General features: G+C 44.5%; 1 protein-coding gene across 3 annotated transcripts in view; it reads left to right on the top strand.

The window, feature by feature from the left end:
* LOC146865898 (kelch domain-containing protein 10-like) overlaps positions 1–19,098 on the top strand; it is a 603,680-nt gene that overhangs the window by 165,627 nt on the left and 418,955 nt on the right. For all 3 annotated transcript variants that reach the window (XM_085640780.1, XM_085640782.1, XM_085640781.1), the window contains 2 exons: positions 3,591–3,676; positions 12,946–13,027. In XM_085640780.1, the coding sequence (XP_085496906.1) occupies positions 3,591–3,676; positions 12,946–13,027 (168 nt within the window). The remainder of the gene's footprint in view (positions 1–3,590; positions 3,677–12,945; positions 13,028–19,098) is intronic.

Genomic DNA, 19,098 nt, shown 5'->3' with positions numbered 1-19,098 from the left:
TACAGCACGTCGTTGTACCAACTTGCGAAGTAATGGTTCGCATAGTAACAACGCGGTCATTGTAACGACCACGTTGTAATGGAATGCGTTGTAGCGCATTTGTTCTAAACGATGTCTCCCTGGGGATCCCTCTCAAGTTTTGTTACTCACTGCATTGGCCTGATCTCCAAGAGCTAAATTGTTGTCACCTAATATTCCTAAATCTCTAACCTTCTTCACTGGAATTGACAGAGATCCCAGTACATGAGGCCTCTAGATAGGTGTCCAGAAGGAAGTGTCATTAATCCAATTATCTATCTGTTTCATACCGCTGTTAAATTTGATTGCTGTGCTGTCTGGGTTGCTGGATACTGAAATCACTCTTTGTCTATTGTCAGCGTAAGAGACGACTGAAAAGCTGAAGGATTTAATGAGCCAGGCCAGTGGGGTGACATACAGGTTGAAAAGGGAAAAGGGAAGGGCTCAAGGAGAGCCCTAAGGGGCACCCTACATGGCAGATGGAGTACATCTGAAACAAATTCACTCATGGCGCCAAATTGTCCCCTCTCAGAAAGAAACGATTCCAAGAGAGTGAGAACAGTTTCCCTGATGGCTAGTTTAGAAAGATGGTCAATCAGTAAATCAAGAGTGATTGCATTGAAGGCCTCTGAAAGATATAATACCATAAGGACGACCTTTCCTCCCTTAACCAGTGTGGCCATTAATTCTTCTGAGGCTTCAATTAGTGCTGATTCGGTACTGTGAACACCTCTGAAACCTCATCATGTGGAGTCCAAAAGATTGTTAGCATCTATGAATGAAGTTAATTGAAGATTTCTTGCCTTTAGAAAATGTTGGCCGTAAAAAAAGGCAAATGGGATATTGGTCTTTAACTACTTGGGTCTTGTGTATTGAGCAGTGGCGGCTCGCCGAGGGAGTGCTGTGGGGTGGTGGGGCAGTGGGGTGGGGGGCTAGTGGACTCGGACATACAATGGACAGAACTCAGAGTAAGGCTGACTCTGAGTGCTGTCTGTCGTATGCCCGAGTCCACTAACCCCCCCACCCTGCCCCTCCCACCGCCCTGCAGCACTCCCTCGGCGAGCCGCCACTGGGATTGAGGCTTGGTTTCTTTAACCGTAGATGAATGAAAGCTTTTTTCCATCCTAAAGGAAAGTTGCCTGTATTGATCATCTCATTAAAGATTTCCACACGATACAAGCCTATGATCTCCAGGGCCAGATGTATATTCTTTGGTGAACACGGGTCCAGAGGAGAGCCTGACTAAATAGATTTAATTAGACCTAATACTTGCTCCATATTAGGCAAGGAAAACTTATTTAATATTTCCAGGCTGGAGGGGAAACCCTTCTCATCCTGAAAATAAGGGGTTAAATATTTGTTAGCCGCAAACATATCGAAAACATGACTCACTTTGGCCAGAAAGAAGCCAGCCAGAGTGTTACAAAAGGCTTGACTACAGTTGTAAAGTCTTGTCTCAGGCAGGTTGGCAACTATTTTTACTGTACTAAAAAGTTATTTAGAAGAGTTTTTTGAATTTTGTATTTTGTTCGTAAAATAGAGGGGTCTTTCCTCTAAGACCAATGCCTTTTCACATGCTGCTAAGCACAAACTGCAATTTTCTAGCATGTTACCGAATCGCACTTTGTGATTAGAAGTTCAGTATTTGGAAGGGGCGTGTTTAGGCTTTTTCTTCCAAATACAGAATCACAGTGGTATGTATAAATGGTTTGCGACTGAATTATGATTGCAAAACATTCATATTTTACTCACACCTCAAAGGAGTTGGTAACCATTTGTAAATGGGAAGTGTTCCAGAATGGACCCCTTTCCCTTTGTGCATATTGAAACAAATATTGTTTAAGAGCTGGCATTGGTCCACTGCCTACACTTTCACAATGAAACTTAAACATTTCACTTTATTTTTTGGAACGCATCCCTGCATTTAAATAATAAAACAACAACAAAAAAAGATTGCTTCATTAAAAAGCAGTCACAGACTCAGTGGTTTGCTAACTCCAGCAGGCCACTATCCCTGTGGCTGCAATTCGTAATGTGTCACAAATGGTGACCTACCTCATGCATATTCATAAGGTAGGTTGATTAGCGACCCAGTAGGCATCAATATTTAATACATGCACATTAGGAATTGCAATTTCCTAAATGAGATTCGGTAAGAATCGCAATTAGGAAAATCGCAATCCATACTTTTTGTACATATGGCCCTTAAGGTTTTATTTAGAATTTGGCAGATGGGATACTTCGTCAAAACGTGGTGGATATCTTGCCCCCTATTACACATGCCATAGGCTACAATGCACTTGTAAAAGACTTGTAGGACATATGCCAAGTTTATGATGGAGTATGCCTTCTGCTGAACTCAAAATAAGGCCCTCAGCCTTTCCAAACGAAATAATATATTTGAAAGGACAATGTTTTGGCTGTGGCAAGAACACGGCCCTCAATACAAATATGTGTATTCTAAAGGATGAGCTGTGAATTTCGATAATAGATGTTTCACAGAAGAGGGCTGCGACAGTGTGATTTTTTTGTGTACGACCATTGCCTGCTGAAGGATTTCCTTTTCCATAGTTGACTGTAGTACTTTTCTTTCTCCAGTAATGGTCTGCATCAGCTGTTTGCGTCAACCCAAAATTGTTTCATTAAACTCAGCTATGTGATTTTACTGTAAATGGTGCTACCCTCCTGTAAAGTCAACCCTAACAATTACAGTATCTTTGCCTCCTATGTCCATATAAGGTGGAATCCTGTCTCTTAAAAAACGAGAAAATGCCATTATTGTGGATAACGTCAGCCCCATGACTCACCTATTACAGGCCAAGATGACAGGGAAAGCTGCTGTAACCCCACTGCAAACTTTGGCCTGATTACGATCTTGGCGGATGGGATGCTCCCTCACAAACGTGACAGATGTCCCATCCACCGTATTACGTGTTCTATAGGATATATTGGACTTGTATTAAGGCGGACGTGGAGTAACCCTGTCCACGAAGATCGTAATCAGGCTCTATGCCTTTCACCCAAGCTGTTAGGCTTCTCACTTAGGGTCGGGCCAGAAACGCCTTACTGGTTTTGTTTCAAAGAAATGCTGAGCTGGGTGGACAGAAAGCACAGCCCCTTATAGTTGGGCTGGGTTTAAGCTTTATTGACAAACCATTTACGCTGTGTAAAATATGCCACTCACTGACCACAGTGGGTATACCTCACTTTCAGAGCACCTCAGGATTCTCCGGTTTACAGTAATAACTGATGCATAGATTTTCCCCTTGTTTAATCTGGGAAAAGTACACGCTGATATGCAGTTCTATGATCCCAATACACAGGTCCTTATCAAAATCAGAATTGCTGTGTCTCAGGGACCCCAAATCAGGGTGGCAGACATGCACACACCTCATTCTTCAGTGTTTTACATTTTGCTATATCTTCGCTTTCTAAAATAGCTGTGCATAATGCTCTAAACGTGGGTGCTTTCATCAACTCTTGCCTGGGCCACTATTATGTGGTAGACCCTTTAAATATTCAATAACTGTTCAAACAAAAACGGGCATGCTTGTAATTTGTGTTTCTTTCAGGTACTTTGATGTGGCAACAATGTGACGTCAAGGGAGAGACACCAACTGGAAGAATACAGCATTCATTCACAGCGCACTATGACAAGGTAAAGGAACCAAGGGGCATATCAACAAGGGCTTTATCTCTGCTTTTTTGGCTTTAAAAGCCAAAAAAGCAGAGATAAAACTAGCGCCCTATCAACAACAAGGTGCTAACATGCAAATTTGCATGTTAGCACCCTTTTACTCTACGCTTCCCCTTGCATCTCTAATGAGATGCAAAGGGGGCGTTCCAGAGTAAAATAATAGGAGAAATGTCGCTAAGCGACATTTCTCCTATTATCAAGAATGTCGCTAACCCTGTTAGAGACAAAAAAAGCAGCGCTAACCGCGGTTAACGCTGCTTTTTTACGTCTGCTAATTTTCAGACTTAGCCATGATATCCTATGGAAGGAGGATATCATGGCTAAGTTTGCCTGTCCCTATCAACAAGGTAACGTGTGATTATCGCTGGGTTTCCAGCGATAATCTCACGTTAGCCTGTTAGCGTGTAGATTTTTATCGCTATTGAGATAAGCGTTGCTAATAGCATGTCGCGATAAAAATTCACGCTAGCCGGCGATAATTATCCTCACGCTAAGAGCGCTGAGCGATAATTATCGCCGGTTGTTGTTGATATGCCCCCTAGACCGTTCACACACAAGCTCTCCCTATGTAACCTCTCCCTGTTGGTAAAATCCCTTTTATCAAACCTGTGGATTAATTTTATTAATCTAGAAAGATCACACAATTTTGTATTCTGTTCAATATGTGTCTGTGCACTTTTGTGGTCTCCTCTCTGACTAGATAACAAAGAATACACTTAAAACTGTTCTCAACTTCTTTCCGTAACCCATTGCCTATTTCTGTTAGTCATCCTTAAGGACTTTTAGTAGCACCTCTCTTGAAGCCTCCTGCTTGTCCTTTGGGATTGAAGTGCTGGGTCTTGTTCTCATCAGAAGCACCAGGAGGCAGCCCGATGACATTGAGATAGGCGTTATCGTGATATCGCAGGCAGACGCATTGCTTGCTTTAATGCTGCTCTTGCACCAGCTCACTCAGAAGCATGTTTGAACCCGGGATGCCGGAAGTGGCTGGCTTTCCTGCTGCATCTATCCCAGTCTTATGAACTCTCCACAGGACCAGAGCTTAGCACGATAGCTGTTGATGAGGTGGTCACTAGTTGGGGTAACAGCACAGTCAGAAAGCAAGTGTGTGAGACAAGACCACAATTATACTCAAACGAGATAAATATTGCACTGTGATCCATGCAGCTCTTGGGGACATCCACGGCTCCAGCAGCACTACCGGTGTGCATTTAGGTATATTTATTCTACTTTAGTAGTGCTGCACGTTCTTTCCTAGATTAAGTACTAGTAGCATTTTTATGCTGCCTTATAATTCTTCAAAGATTCGCCTATGCAGGACCTCTATGACATCTAATGGATACTTAATTTACATTCAGATGGGCCATTTACCATTCCATGATCCCCACACGACTTAAGAAAATTAATCTCTCATTCGTGACATTATAAAGATGTATTTTTAATACGTTCGCATAAGTCAAATAATGTGTGCATATCTGCATCAAGAGAATGTTCCCTTGCTTCACACTGTGATTAAACACAAGTAATACTGTACATGTGTTCCTTTATAGTGTCTACTCTTTAATATCTTCACAGATATTTTGCTGGATATTGTAGTCATAAAAGGACTTTAGATGCCACTCTCATTCATTCCTTTTCCCGCCAGTGATTGTAATTTTTTATCCACATTGTTTCTTCTTGTGATAGCAGTCTATGTCTACCCCACTAACAGTTGCAGTATCCCATCACATCCCATACTTGACAGCACAACTGAACTGTATGTTGACTCTTGTCAAAGAGCGAGATACAGGTGATTTCAGATATTATGTCAGAAATTTTAATTGATATTATCCCCATCTTATTTTAAATGTCTTCTTTTTCTTTTTCTGATGGAAGATGCGCCATCATGTTGGCCACCAGCAGAGAAAGCAATGTTGCAGTGAAGAGCTCACTATTATGATGCTATGAAGGGGACAGGGGCATATTGAACATTTTTCCAATACTGTCGAACTTGATTCCAAATTATGACTAAACAATGGCTAACTAGAAATATTTATTGAAATATTAACATATTAGGAGCTGGTGAGTTACTGGGCATCTTTCACATGTGATATATATGTGAGCATGTGCACCACTGCAAACCTCAAAGAGGAAATAGTAGTTATGGGGTGCTTATCCTCCCAAAAGAGACTAAGTTCAAACCGCAAGCATTTTTAGTCTTCAGTTAGGCTGAAACTGCAACATGAAAAGACTGCCCACATCAATGCAGCATTGGCACCTATTGGAGTAAGCGGACAAAATTATATACAAAAAGACCCTTTAAGGCTGGGGCTGAAATTCAAAAATCCACACAGGCTGACGAATTGTGATTACTGGGAAGGCAAACTGACACATTAAGAAGTCAGGCCCACCACGTGAGGAGAGGCTCAAACATCAGCAAGGAAAATCACTTTGTAAGTATGCATGACCAAGGCAAGTGCAGAAGCAGCTGTAAGCGAGCTAATGAGGATTGGCTGTCCCACTGGTTGGGCCGAAAAGACGTGTGTCACCTGGAAGTTTTGAGAAGAAACAGTTGAGTAGTTTCATGTAATTGCAATTTTTCAGAGAGGGATAGCATATTTGCCAGGCCCACCCCACGTGCCAGACATACATTCAGGGACTAACCATCATAGCCATGATTCAACAGAGGAGCATTCATGAGTCCTATGGTGCTCACACAATAAAGGCATCAGAAGCTCTGATCTTTGCAAATTAAATTTTTGTGTTTGTTTCTGCTTAAGGAGTGCTTAGAATGAACAATAAGGAATGAGGTAATCAAATCGGATGTCCGGACTTGTCCAGCCACCGTAGGTCCTTACATAGTATGGAAACCCAGCTATAAAAGCTGGTTGCGAAACCAAAGCGCCTCAAGGCCAAGTTCAAACAGGACCAGTGGATGGAGTCAAATGCTCTCTCTGCATCTGTGGAGACTATGGCTAGGGGAATTACGACCTTCCTTACTGTGTCGAGCCAATTAAACAACCTCCATAAATTCAGCTGGGTAGACCTGCGAGGCATAAACCCATTTTGATCAGGATGAATGAGAGACGTGATAACTATGTTGAGCCTGCAAGCCAGCATAGCTGCTAGCAGTTTGGTCTCAACATTGAGGAGTGAGATTAGGCGGTAAGATCCACAAACTGTCCTGGGCTTACCGTCTTTATATATTAATGAGATAAGTGCATGACAAAGGTCAGGAGGTAGTCACCTCTACATGCACAAGTCCTCAAACATTCATAATAGGTGCGAACCCACCAGCCCAGCCAGTCTTTTAAACAGATCCATGGGTAGCCCATTGGGCCCTGGTGCCTTCCCACTCTGCATTGCTGTGAGCGCCCTGTCAGCTCCTCGAAAGTGAAGTCAGCCTTTAACAGTTCCACATCATCCTGCAGCAGGGATGGGAGACGTAGTGTAGCCAAGAGGGGTTCGACCTCCTGGTCAGTCACCTGTGAGAATGCAGTGGATAGTGCATGGTAGTGCCCATGGAGTTCTTGGGCTATGTCCCTTCTGTTGTTTGTCGTCTCCCCTGCAGGGGTAATGATTTCTCCTACCCATCTCTCCTCTTCTTGTCTATGACTCAGCCAGGCCAAGAGATGACTTTCCTTATCCCTCATATCACAGAGTTTCCTCCGAGTTGCCAGGTAATGGCCATGGGCCGCTGATTCCACCATATTGTGGTATTCCTCACTGGCATCATGCAGCTGTCAGAGGGCAGCTGCATCAGTCAGCGCAGTAACACTACGCTCTAGGTCTAGGAAACGGTGTTCAAGAGTGAGTAGTCTATCTATTGCGGCTCACTTCTTTATTGCGACCAAGGTTTGCATTGCATCCATAGGACAGTTTTTTATGCTTCCCACACAATGGCGGGGGGGCCTACTGAGTCGTTGTTGTCCTCAAAGTAGGTGTCAGAATCCATTCTGAGGTGCTTGACAGTCTCTGGGTTCTGTAACTCCAGGCATTAAATCTCCAGAACTCCCTTCCATGACAACCACTTTCGCCCATAGTGACCAGAACTGGCAAGTAGTCTAAGATACCCCTGGTGAGATACTTGGCCCCTGTATACCTGGATGATCACCCATGGGTGTGAACAAGTAGTCTAGCCCAGAGAACGTCCCTTAGGCCCCGGAATAGAAGTCTCCACGTATCAACTAATCCCACAGACCATACAAACTGTCATAGTGGGGTATGCTGGGGATCTGTGTTTTATGTTGTCGTTGACCTGTCTAAGTCTGTAGCCATGGAGTCATTAAAGTCCCCACTCAGTATTGGCAATGTGTTGCCCACCTCCAAGAGTATTGGGCCTATTGTGTTTAGGGTATCTCAATGTAGTGGAGGAGGAGTTTAGACGTTAATGAGGGTATTCCCCTATGTGTCTTTATAGCCCTGGATCCCAAGGACGGTCACAGCTGTGTCCGTTTATATTCTGATGACACTGAAAGGATTGGTCTTCTTTACTAGTATGGCCATATGGAAGGATCCCCATGAAAGCCCTGAGTGCCTGAGGGACACATATTGTCCCTGTCAAAGGAATTTGCATTCCATCCCCAGCAAGTGGGTCTCCTGCAGGAAGACAATATCTGGGGCTATGCGTTTAATGTATTGTGCCACCACTTCTCGCTTGATTTTGCTCCCCAATCGTTCACATTCCCTGTGAGGATTTTGAGGCCACTCTACCCAACATCAGCCATGGGCTATAAGCATTTCACAGGTCGTCCTCCAGGAGCCCTCCCTTGCCCCAGTCACCCCCTCCCCCCCTCGTGCACACATCTTATGGTGTATGCGTTCACTCACTGAAAACAATACCCATACCCACAACCTCCCCACGTTTCCTAGCCATGTCAACTATGCTTACCCCCAACTTAAGAAATGTTTGTCGCCCACTCTTCTCAGTTCCCCTAACGATAGGTATAAAGAAACAATGCAACAAGCTATTAGTCCACGAATCTTGTGGGCTTAGGCCCGTTCACCCTGGCCTCAAAAGTCTTGTAATAAGAGTAAAAGGTCTTACAGTGCTCTCTGTGTGGGCCCCAGGTCCCAACTGCCATTACGTGCTGTCCTCATTGACCCAGACCGAGCAACGGCTCAACTAACTGGGGCCCCTTGGCCAGCTCATACCAAACGGTCCTGTGCGCAAGCACCCCCTAAGCCCACCACATTCACCGTCATTGATGTTACCACTATTCCCTCCCACAGGATCAGCTCTGCGTCCGTGTCCAAAAGTCCAGGTCAACATTATCATGCTACAGGCTGCTCCTTGATTCCGTTCACTGCAAATCCCTGTAGGTCGCCATCTCTGCCACCAGCTGTGCCCCTGTTCGGGCTGTTGCTTTGTGGGCTTCCCCAACATCCTGTCTGACGAGCCAACCTCCTGCGTCTCCCTTACCCTTCCACCCGCCACTCGTCCAGTTCTGTTTGAAGGACGCCATGCCACTCCGGCCATTGCCACACCTCCTCTGGTGTCAGAAAGTAGAAGATGATGTTGTCTTTTTCCACACCTACCTTTGTAGGGAAGAGAAGGGCATAACGGAGGTCCAGCTGGTGAAGCTTCGCCTTAACCCAGAGGAATGAGTTTCTCTTTCTCTGGACCAGAATTGTGAAGTCCGGGAACAGGTTCACTTTGTGGCCTTCCACCGTCCATGGGCCGTGTGCCTGGGGTCTGGAGAGTTTGATCTCTGTCTCTGTAGTTCAAGAGCCGTGCGACCAAAGCCCCGGGGACCAGTGAAAAAAGCTGTAGGTGTGCCATCGTAGATGTGTTGAATGAGCCATTGCTCCATGTACGGCTCAGCATATGAGCCCTCTGCATGTTCCGGTAGGCCTATGATGTGAATATTATTTTGCCAGAAACAGCCCTTCACATCCTCCTGGAGCCAGACCTATATATCTTCAATGGCTGGATCCATGCACTCCATCTTCGCCCTGTCCTCCAATTTTCTATGATTCATCCGGAGGCGACCCATATCCACAGCTATCCAGTCGATCTTTGCTTCAAGAGTACCTTTCAGATCAGAGATCGCACCTAGTATTTTGCCAAACTTCTTCCCTTGACCACAAAGGACTGCCTCCAGCAACCAAAGAGTAGGTTCTCCAGGGGCATCTGCACATTTAGGGTGCCTGGGCCAAGGACGCGATGCAAGCCTGTCAGCTCTTCACTTCCCCCCTGGTGAGGTTCCTGCGTTGGCATAGTACTCTTCATTGTATGGGCCCTCACTGGTGAGCAACCCGTATGGTCCATATGGTGCGGTCAGGATCATCCATAGTGACCCTCATCCAGCTGCTGGGGAAGGTCCTCTGGAGACCTGAGGATCGATCTTCAGGAGCGCTGACAGTAGAAGAGGGATTCATCGAGGGTGGAGATCCCAGATCTTCCAGGGCACAGTGTCAATTGGCAAGAGAGCCCTGCAGCTTCCTAGCACACAGTTCAGCCTCCCAGAGCTCAGCCCATCCGTGGTTTCTGACCCTCCTCCTTTCCCCAAGGCTAGAGAGGAGGGGCAAAACAGCTGGGCTCCAGGGCAGAGAAAGCACCTCACCCACCCCATGCTGCCTCACCGCTTGCCTGCAGGGGATGTCCATTGTCCCACTGCACCTGTATCAGCCGCCGGCAGTATCCCCCTCCAAATAAAGGAGCCTGGGCGCCCATGTCCTGGGCAGCAGTCCCAGTGAGCATGGGCATCAGCCCTACATGGGGCACCATCTGTCATAAGGGCTCTCCTTCACTGTTGGTCCTCGGGTGCGAGGTGAAGCGCTGAGCCCCACTCCCAGTCCGATGGATATGGGTGTGCCATTCCAAGGTACAGTGCTCACTCAAGGTGCCATTTCCAGGCCCTCCTGCCATACCCAGGCATCAGGTGTTCTCTCCAATCTCTGAGGACTGTTCCAAAGTCACCCTGGTTGACGATGCACCCCCACATGCTACCAGGAGGACACAGGGGGCCAGATGAAGCAGGATTACTAGGCAGTTGGGGCCATGCCGCAGGAGCTCAGGCAGGCACGTCTGGTTGCTTTGTAGTCGAAGCCACACCCCCCAGAGGGAAACACTTTAACAAATGTTTTACTACAAGTGTTTCCTATATGGGACCCTCACTAGTTTAAGTTAGGGACAATCAAAATACTGCAGACTCAGCGAAAACTGTCCAGCAGGACCATACTCATAGATATAGTGTGGATGCTTGCTGATGATATGAATGGAAACCTCTGTAGTAAGAAATCAGGAAAATAAGTATCTGGGTCCTTACAAAAGCCTGGAACCCTTTGTAGGGCAGTTCTAATGGCTGGAACATGTTGACCCATTCTAAGTCCTATGCACCGCTATAGTTTTTATTCATCCCTTAGGCCTGCCCTCAATAAATCGCAATCACTGTGTTTAGGGCATAGGGACTTTTATGCTCTCTAGGTCCAGGTTCCATAGATACCCATCCTCAAAAGCACTCTCCGCATCAATTTGGAGCCAAAGCACCACTAAAATTTAATTTGGTGATTGCGGCATGGCCAGTGATGAAACGTGTCCCCCCAGAGGGGTGTGTGAGGCCACACCTATCAATATTTAGTGAATGCAACTGGTCCTACATATACTAGGAATACAACATGGATTAGAAGGGCTCCTGGAAGATGGGAAATACCCTTATTTGGTCTCTACGAGGCCAGTCACGTTTCCCTTTGTTTTTCTAATGTCTAGCTAGGGAGGATGCAAACGTGGACAACCCATTTTTCCTCTCGTACCCTGTTCCTACCTCCACCTTAGGAAACCAGGTCCATTTGTTTTGTGAATTTACTTAACTACCTATGAACCAATTCTAATCCACTGGGAGAAGATGTTATGTATCATACATGCCACTAGGTTACTTTTTGTTCTCATACTAGCTTACACACATGCATACACCAGTGACACCAACCGTGCACAGTGCCAATAACAGAGAGCTATTTCCAGTTGGTTGTGAAGTTCAGAGCTGTGGTAAGGATGGGTGCTGTTTCAGTTGTGCTGCCTTTTATTTATATTTATGCTTCTTCATTGTCTTTTAAAGCTCTTGCTTGTGATAGATTCCCACTTTGTATTGCTTTATTCTTCACATAAAAACCCCTCTGGAGCCCTGCCCCAACCCAACATAATTGATTCTATAAACATTCATAAAAACAATATAAAATGTTTACATATCTTGTGAAGCAAAGTTTTATCTAAAAATATGTCTGTTTTTCCATATTTGTTTTTTTCCATTTACTTGCAATGTATTTGTATTTGAACATATGAAGAAAAAGAACATTTATATTACATCTGATTTCTTTCTCCTTGCCCCATACCTTATCATTGAGGAACCCCTAACCCCTCAGCCCCTTCAAAACTCGGGTAAAGCGAATTCCTTTGCGCGCGCTGCATCGCAATTTACGATGCAGCGCGCGCAACGAAATTCGTTTTATTTATTTAAATGTGTACTTACCTCCGTTCATCCATATTCCGGTGTTTACATTTCCCCACCCTGCCCCTCCCCCACCCCGCCTCACTGCCCTACCGAACTCCCTCCACGAGCCGCTACTGGGTGAAATCATGTTCTTTGAACGCATTGCAGAACAGGCACAACCCGTGAAAACTATACAGAAACATAATCCACTTGTAGCTGTTAGCGTAGCCAGGAACGATGAAGTTCTCTGAGAACTTCGGGGAACGGGCCCATGCTTGCATGCCCTGACTGGCGTCAGAGTTTAAGGAAGAATTTCTCGCTTTGTGCGCTAAACTCTGCACAAAGAGAAAGCAGCAGCAAGAAACACAGCAGTACTAAGCATGGACAGCCTCAAAGCATGACCCGCTTCTTTCACCTCACAGCTAGATGTGAGTCCCTTCCTCCTCACAATAAAAGTACATCCCTTACATCTGCTGCTTCACCCTTTTTCCTGTATTTTCTTGTATTTTCCTGATGTTTTGTACGCATTGTTCTTTGGAGCCCTTTGTTTGTGAAGTGTGATCACTGCTTTGTCTGCACCTTCTGAATATGTCACCGTCTTTGGGTAAATGTAGCAAAATTAAAATGGTGTGAATGTTACACAGTATGAAACAACTACCTTCCAGCCTTTTCTACAACACCATTCATTTAGTTTCTGAAAGCCCATTTTCATTGAAAAAGGAAAACACAAACTCTAGAAATATTTATTTCAATTATATATGAATTTTTCAACGTTGCATGGCAGCTCTGAAAAACAATAATAAGCAAACACTGTCCCTACAGGATATCTATCTGTTTGGAGGAAAGCATGAGGCTAACGATGGGAATAAAACACAAAGAAACGACGTAATGAAACTAAGCCTCGGTAAGTACCGCTTTCAGTCTGGAAGCACTTTGTTAACATTCTCTCTGTTTTTTATGTTGGTTTGGGGGACGCCCATTTCATTGTTTTACCTGGAGCAGTTGCGTGTTTGTTTTCCTGCCGCCACTGCCGCCGGAATCACTGGGGGTGAAGCGCTGGTCTCTCTGGTCACGCAAAGAGGAGGGTAGAGACCAGAGACCACAACTTCCACAACCCCAGGCGGCGCGCACACCACCCATGCCAGCAAGCAGCGCCAGGGAGGCGCTTTAAGTAGGAACAGGGCCCCCGCAGTGCAGGGCCAAGGGCGGACCCGTCTGCTCCCGTCCGAGACGGGTAGAGGCTGGGCTGGGCCATACCCCTTGGCTGCAGGTTGCTGGTTCGTCGTTTAACTTATCTGTTGTCACCCTGATATGCAGTTTTCAAGTCACTGTGTTCGTGGATGGAGGTAGACATGTTTCTACAACTAACATTTAACCTCCACTTGGACACATATTATGAGCTCTGGTAACAGTAGGTTGCGACAGGGCGAGGGTCTTCCTGGACTAGTATTGATCACATATCACGAACATTTGCATATAAGGTGTTTTTACTGTGTTTGTGTTTACCGTCTACTGTTTACATTCACTTATTATTTCATTTGTGTTTTGCATTGTAATCATTTTAAGTCACCACAAGTTATGGGGAGGTGTAAGATCCAGAGGGAGCTAGCTGGGGCCAAGGCAGCACCCAGCTTCACCACCACAGTTGTGACTATGGATTATTTTTTGCAGAGGGCAGCTGCTGTTATTGATATGGAGATTGAACTAGTGAACATACGTCTCTCCAGATCACCCCCTAATAGCTCGAATCCACCCCTAGCCGGCCGCAGTGTGCCGCTGGCTGACGTTTTAGTCGAGTCCCCGCCTCCACCTTCACCTACCCGTCTAGGCTCTTATCAGGGGTCACCTGTGGGTTCTCTTATTATTGAAGGGTCACCATCTGTGCACGAAGCACTTTTCCTGGCTCCTTCCCTGGCCCCGCATAGGTCCCTTTCTCCAACAATCACAATTGAAAGAAGACAAAGTATTGTTCGGCTGCAAGGGAAGGATAGTACCAATATACATAATCAGTGGGTTACCCACCCGCTTTTCCACAGGGAGACTACCCAACCCCCTGTTTTGGGGGGTCTTAACCCTGGGGGGAGAACCAAACGCAAACTCCAAACTATAGGGGGTAAAGCAAGAAAACTTAAACCTACCCTGCCACCCAAATCGGCCACCAAGATATTGGCTCCTAAGCCGGTAGTTACAAACATAGACCAGAGGCGTAGCCGGTGACCGGCAGTACAAAGGAGAAAACACAGATTGCATGATAGATCAGGGGACTCAGAAAAACCACGTGTGACATCCATCAGAGAGCTGCGTGAACGAATACCTGGTAATCTCCTCAGCACAATACAAACATGCACATACATGACACTGTTCGGGGATCCATCATCTACAGCTGACATTAAATGACCAAATATCATGGTCCCCCCAATTAACTGGCTTCATTTTAGCTTCTGTATCTATTAGTTATCTAATAGTTGATCGAAAGCTTTTCAATTGCATGAAAGAAAACAACGACTAAACGCAATATATCCATCTATCTAACTAACTATCGATCTATCTATAGGCAAAGTGTAATCTATTATTTGTCAGCAATGTTCTGGATAGGAGGGGAAGTGATTTACAAGAAGCAAGAAGCAAAGCCTCAAGTGTGTCATGAGGACTATTCCCTAACTCAAAATTGGTAGTACATAACATGACTTATTTAGTAGTTATAAACAAATACATTTATAATAAAAATTTAAGAGGAGATAGTGGATTAAATCTGTACAGTGAGATGCAGGCACACTGAATAGGCCTTGTGAGCATCAGCAGAGATAGTATACTCTAAAGACATAGTAGCAAATAATCTCTGAGGAAGAAGAGTGTTCTTTCCACATTAGATGGGTTGCTCTATGGCAATAACATAAAATCTGACATTTGTTCTGTGGTATAAAATGGGAGTGGGGGGAGGGCATACATGCATTAGTATACATTCTCCCCAGAAGCATATTTAATTTAGCCACATTAATTTTCACTGTCATAGCATAGATCTATATATTGTTCCACTAACATAGATGCCCATAGATATATACCCAAATACCCTTTCTCTTTACTTATACACATACATATGTACACATCACAAGCGCAAACGCACATTAATATACTGCTATTGATTGGTATTTAAATGAAATCTGTTGCCTATTGTGAATACGCAACCGTTCTCTTCTGCTCCAGAGTCCAAACTAGTTCTGCTTCAGACTCAACACAAAATGGCTTCAGTTTCTGCTAAATTATATAAACATTCAAAACACAAAATGGAAACCTGGCTCTGTGCTGTCTTAGACTCCTATTACTAATGGAGTAACAAACAGACTACTTTTTTATCTGTGCGAAGTGAATTTTTAATAAACCATTAAATAGTCTTTAGATTGATCGGAAAACGTTTTTTAAATGACTGTAAAAGAACACCATTTCCTCAAATTAACACACAAAACACAACACATATGTAAAACAATTCACAATGACCTACAATCATGGACATAAATGGACATACACACAATAAAAAATTACTTACAACAAATTACAAAAACAGAAACATCATCTGCTCGTTACTCCATTAGTAATAGGAGTCTAAGACAGCACGGAGCCAGGTTTCCGTTTTTTGTTTTGAAATTTGAATAGGCCTAGCTGGCCCCGGTCCTTTGGGCTTAACCCCTACAGTATTTTGAAATTATATAAATAAGCATTTGCAATGCAATAGGTCTTGCATTTACGCGAGTTTAAGCTATTGGCATTGTAAATGACAATGCCTTTTATTTCTGTTTTAAAACCTAAAACACAAATAAAAAGCTTTGTTATTTGCAATGTCAATAGCTCAAACTCGCGTAAATGCGAGACCTATTGCATTGCAAATGCTCGTTTTATAGGACTTGTCTGTGAACTGTCTGCCACTCTGCCACTCACTAAAGATCCTTTCTTCCCCTCTGAAACCCGTTTAGCTCATACCTTACACAGCCTCCTGTACTCCAGCAGCCAGGGTGTCTATGGCAGGGGTTGGCCAGCACTGACAAAGTCAAAAGCTGGTAGCCAGCTAGAGACCTAATGGTTTTGACAGTGCTTGTTTTTAATACAGCATTTTACACCTGGTTTTTGGGTTAAAAATAAGGTTTACATGACCAATGTATCCTGTTACGTGACAAGTAATGTTACTGAACGACAATCTATTACTTTAAGTCTCCAGCCTTACACAAATGAAAATATTTAGCAAATTTCTTTCTATGATAGTGTTTTAGATTCAGTGATAAAACAGACAAGTTCCTTTTTTGTGTTTTGGAACCCCAGTTCCTTTTTTCACAGTGTGCCCTATCGATTTGTTTAACTCTTTCCATATCATTATTTTATTTTTTTATGTATTTGATTGGATTTTAGTAAACATAAATCCTTTTGCCATGGACATTATCATACATTGTGGTATGGTCAGTAGAACAAGAACAGCTACACATACGTTTGAGAAAGCACAGGCATTGTGGGTTCTGCGATGAGCCATGGACAGGACATGAATTCGTAGTGTTATAAATCACAGATGGATTGAATAAGGGAAAAGCAAAAGTAGAGTACCACGTAACCTCCCCTCACTCATCGTCAACCATGTTAGTTCCACGTTCGCCATTCAATCAACATAACGTAATGAAAGTGCGAGCTTTCCCTCCACACCACATGTCACAGGAGTCAACGTACAACAAGGGTAACGGGTAGCAGAAGAACTTAACAGGCTAAGAGATGCCGGTGCGTGTCACAACGCGCATGGCAGGATCAGTGGCGTAACGAAACTCGAGGGAGCCCCCCTGCAAAGAACATGAAGGGGCCCCCTAAGGACTCACTCAGAAGCTCTCAGGCCAGGTTACTATGCTGAGGGGGACCCTGGTGCTCGAGGACCCCCCCCCCCCTTCACTGCGGGGCCTTTGTTACTCCACTTGAAGTAGTACAGCAGGAGTACTCTTTTACAAACTCTGACCCCACATTATGAATCAGCTCTAAAACATCCAACTCCCTATTGGTAGAGGAGACGTTTTTAAGGCATGGAAAAAGTGGGCTCTGGCCCAGGACCCCAGCCTTTAAGGGGGGCGCCTGATAGAACCACCTCTGTTCTGCAGGGTCTTGGCTTGATGGCACTGAATGATTCTTAAACATATTGTTTTAAATACGACTTTCCTTTATTTTAAATGCGGGTGATATGTGTGTCTATAGCAGACATTTTATAGAGAAATGTGTGTTTCATGCAACATCCATAAAATAGTTTCTTTTAGATCAAAACAGGACCTCTCATATGAGAAATGGGAGGGTGTCACAGAGATTATTCGCAGTGATATTTGTGCGCTGCTTCTGTGTTACAACATTGAAAACACAGGTCACTATCCCTGAATATTAGATGTAAACATATTTAGAATTTAGATGAGTGTCTCTGTGCACTGTCAGTGGCTTGGCCAAAGAGGGCATGAAAGAGCTGAAATAGGATCATAAATTCAAAACTGTTCCTCACAGGGGCCCCCAACATATGCTTGGCCTAGGGCCCCCCAAATCCTTAAGATGTCTCTGATTGGTAGGAGTGCAAAGAGGGTAGGGGCGGCTCCTCTGTCGCCCCACTTAATCACACCCAAAGCCCCAGAGATGAAAAATAAAATGGTAATTCATTACCCTTTTATTTTTCATTCCCGTCCCAAACAGAACTTCATGATGGGGCGGGGCCTGCTGAGTGACATCAGCAGGGAGGAGTGTGGGCTGTCTGCACTGTTTAAAGTGTGCATATCTGTTTGGCCGGCCAGCTTGCGATGGCCAACCACACATGCGTGCTTTAAACATCTATAACTCAGCTGTCTGAACAGCTAAATAAGAGCAAGTGCAGGCCTCCAGAGCGGTGTGGTGTGCAGAGAGAGGCTGCTCCCTCTAATCAGGGCACTGCTCTCATGCTGCATGAGAGCAGTGCCAGGATTGGTCAAGGGAGTTGCAGCATACAGTACCTGGAAGCAGAGGTCCGGAGCGGAGGCCGTCACGTTAGTGTTTTTTTAAATAATGTTTTCACACATATTCCCCCCAAATAGATGCCAGCTGCCACTGAAAGAGGGCAAAATACATTTCTATTTGTAAGAATTGTATAAACATATTCCCTGGATATGGTCACTTTATTCCAGTTGTAATTGTTTTGTGCCAATATACACAGGCATGTAAGAGTAAGTACAAGAGTCCTACACGAGTTCTACTCTACATTCTCCAAACTGCAGGTGTTGGTCTGTTTGCCTTGACGTTGCACAAGGACTGAGTTCAAATCCTTACACCTCCTTCACTTAGATTCACCAGACCTTATTTCCAAATCGTTCCATTATGTTCTAGGCCATTATTTGCACTTGGCTGACAATTGTCTGGTAGTAGTTTCTTCCTTCCACAGAGATTGGAAAGTGTGTGGTCTTAGTCTGTGCCTCGAAACTGTGTAACTCTTTGGTCCACACCAATCAGACAACCATGGACCATCTCAGGTCAGGAGATGGTATAAAACCTGGTGTCAAGAGGCCAATATTTGGAAGGCAAACCCTATATAAACATCATTGGATATGTGCTGTAAATAATACAACTCAGTATATAACATAACGTTTATCTGAACAGGACCAGCACTTTTCAGCAAACCCGCCTTAGCTCAAGACAGGCAGTGACAGCACCGCTCAGAAGAGAAGTTCTTAGGGTGCAATGCCAGTCGGTTCATAAAACATTGCATGTTTATTTGTAAAGCACACGTTCACCCACACAGGCATGTTGGCACTGAATAACAGATGTTTGTTGTTACCCAACTCAATAATACTCATTTTATCAACCTCAGAAGGATGAGTGCACCCGCCAGGATTTGAACCTGTGTCTATGAGGTCAAACACAGGCCCCTAGAGTGAATGGATGCATTAGTCTACTAAGCCACCAGACCCGGTTTATGAGCCCGTATCCTGTGCAGGGCTGTGAGGT

Source organism: Triturus cristatus, chromosome 2_1 (genome assembly GCF_964204655.1).
Source record: "Triturus cristatus chromosome 2_1, aTriCri1.1, whole genome shotgun sequence".
NCBI classification, from domain to species: Eukaryota; Metazoa; Chordata; class Amphibia; order Caudata; family Salamandridae; genus Triturus; species Triturus cristatus.
This window is presented reverse-complemented; position numbering and strand designations above follow the sequence as displayed.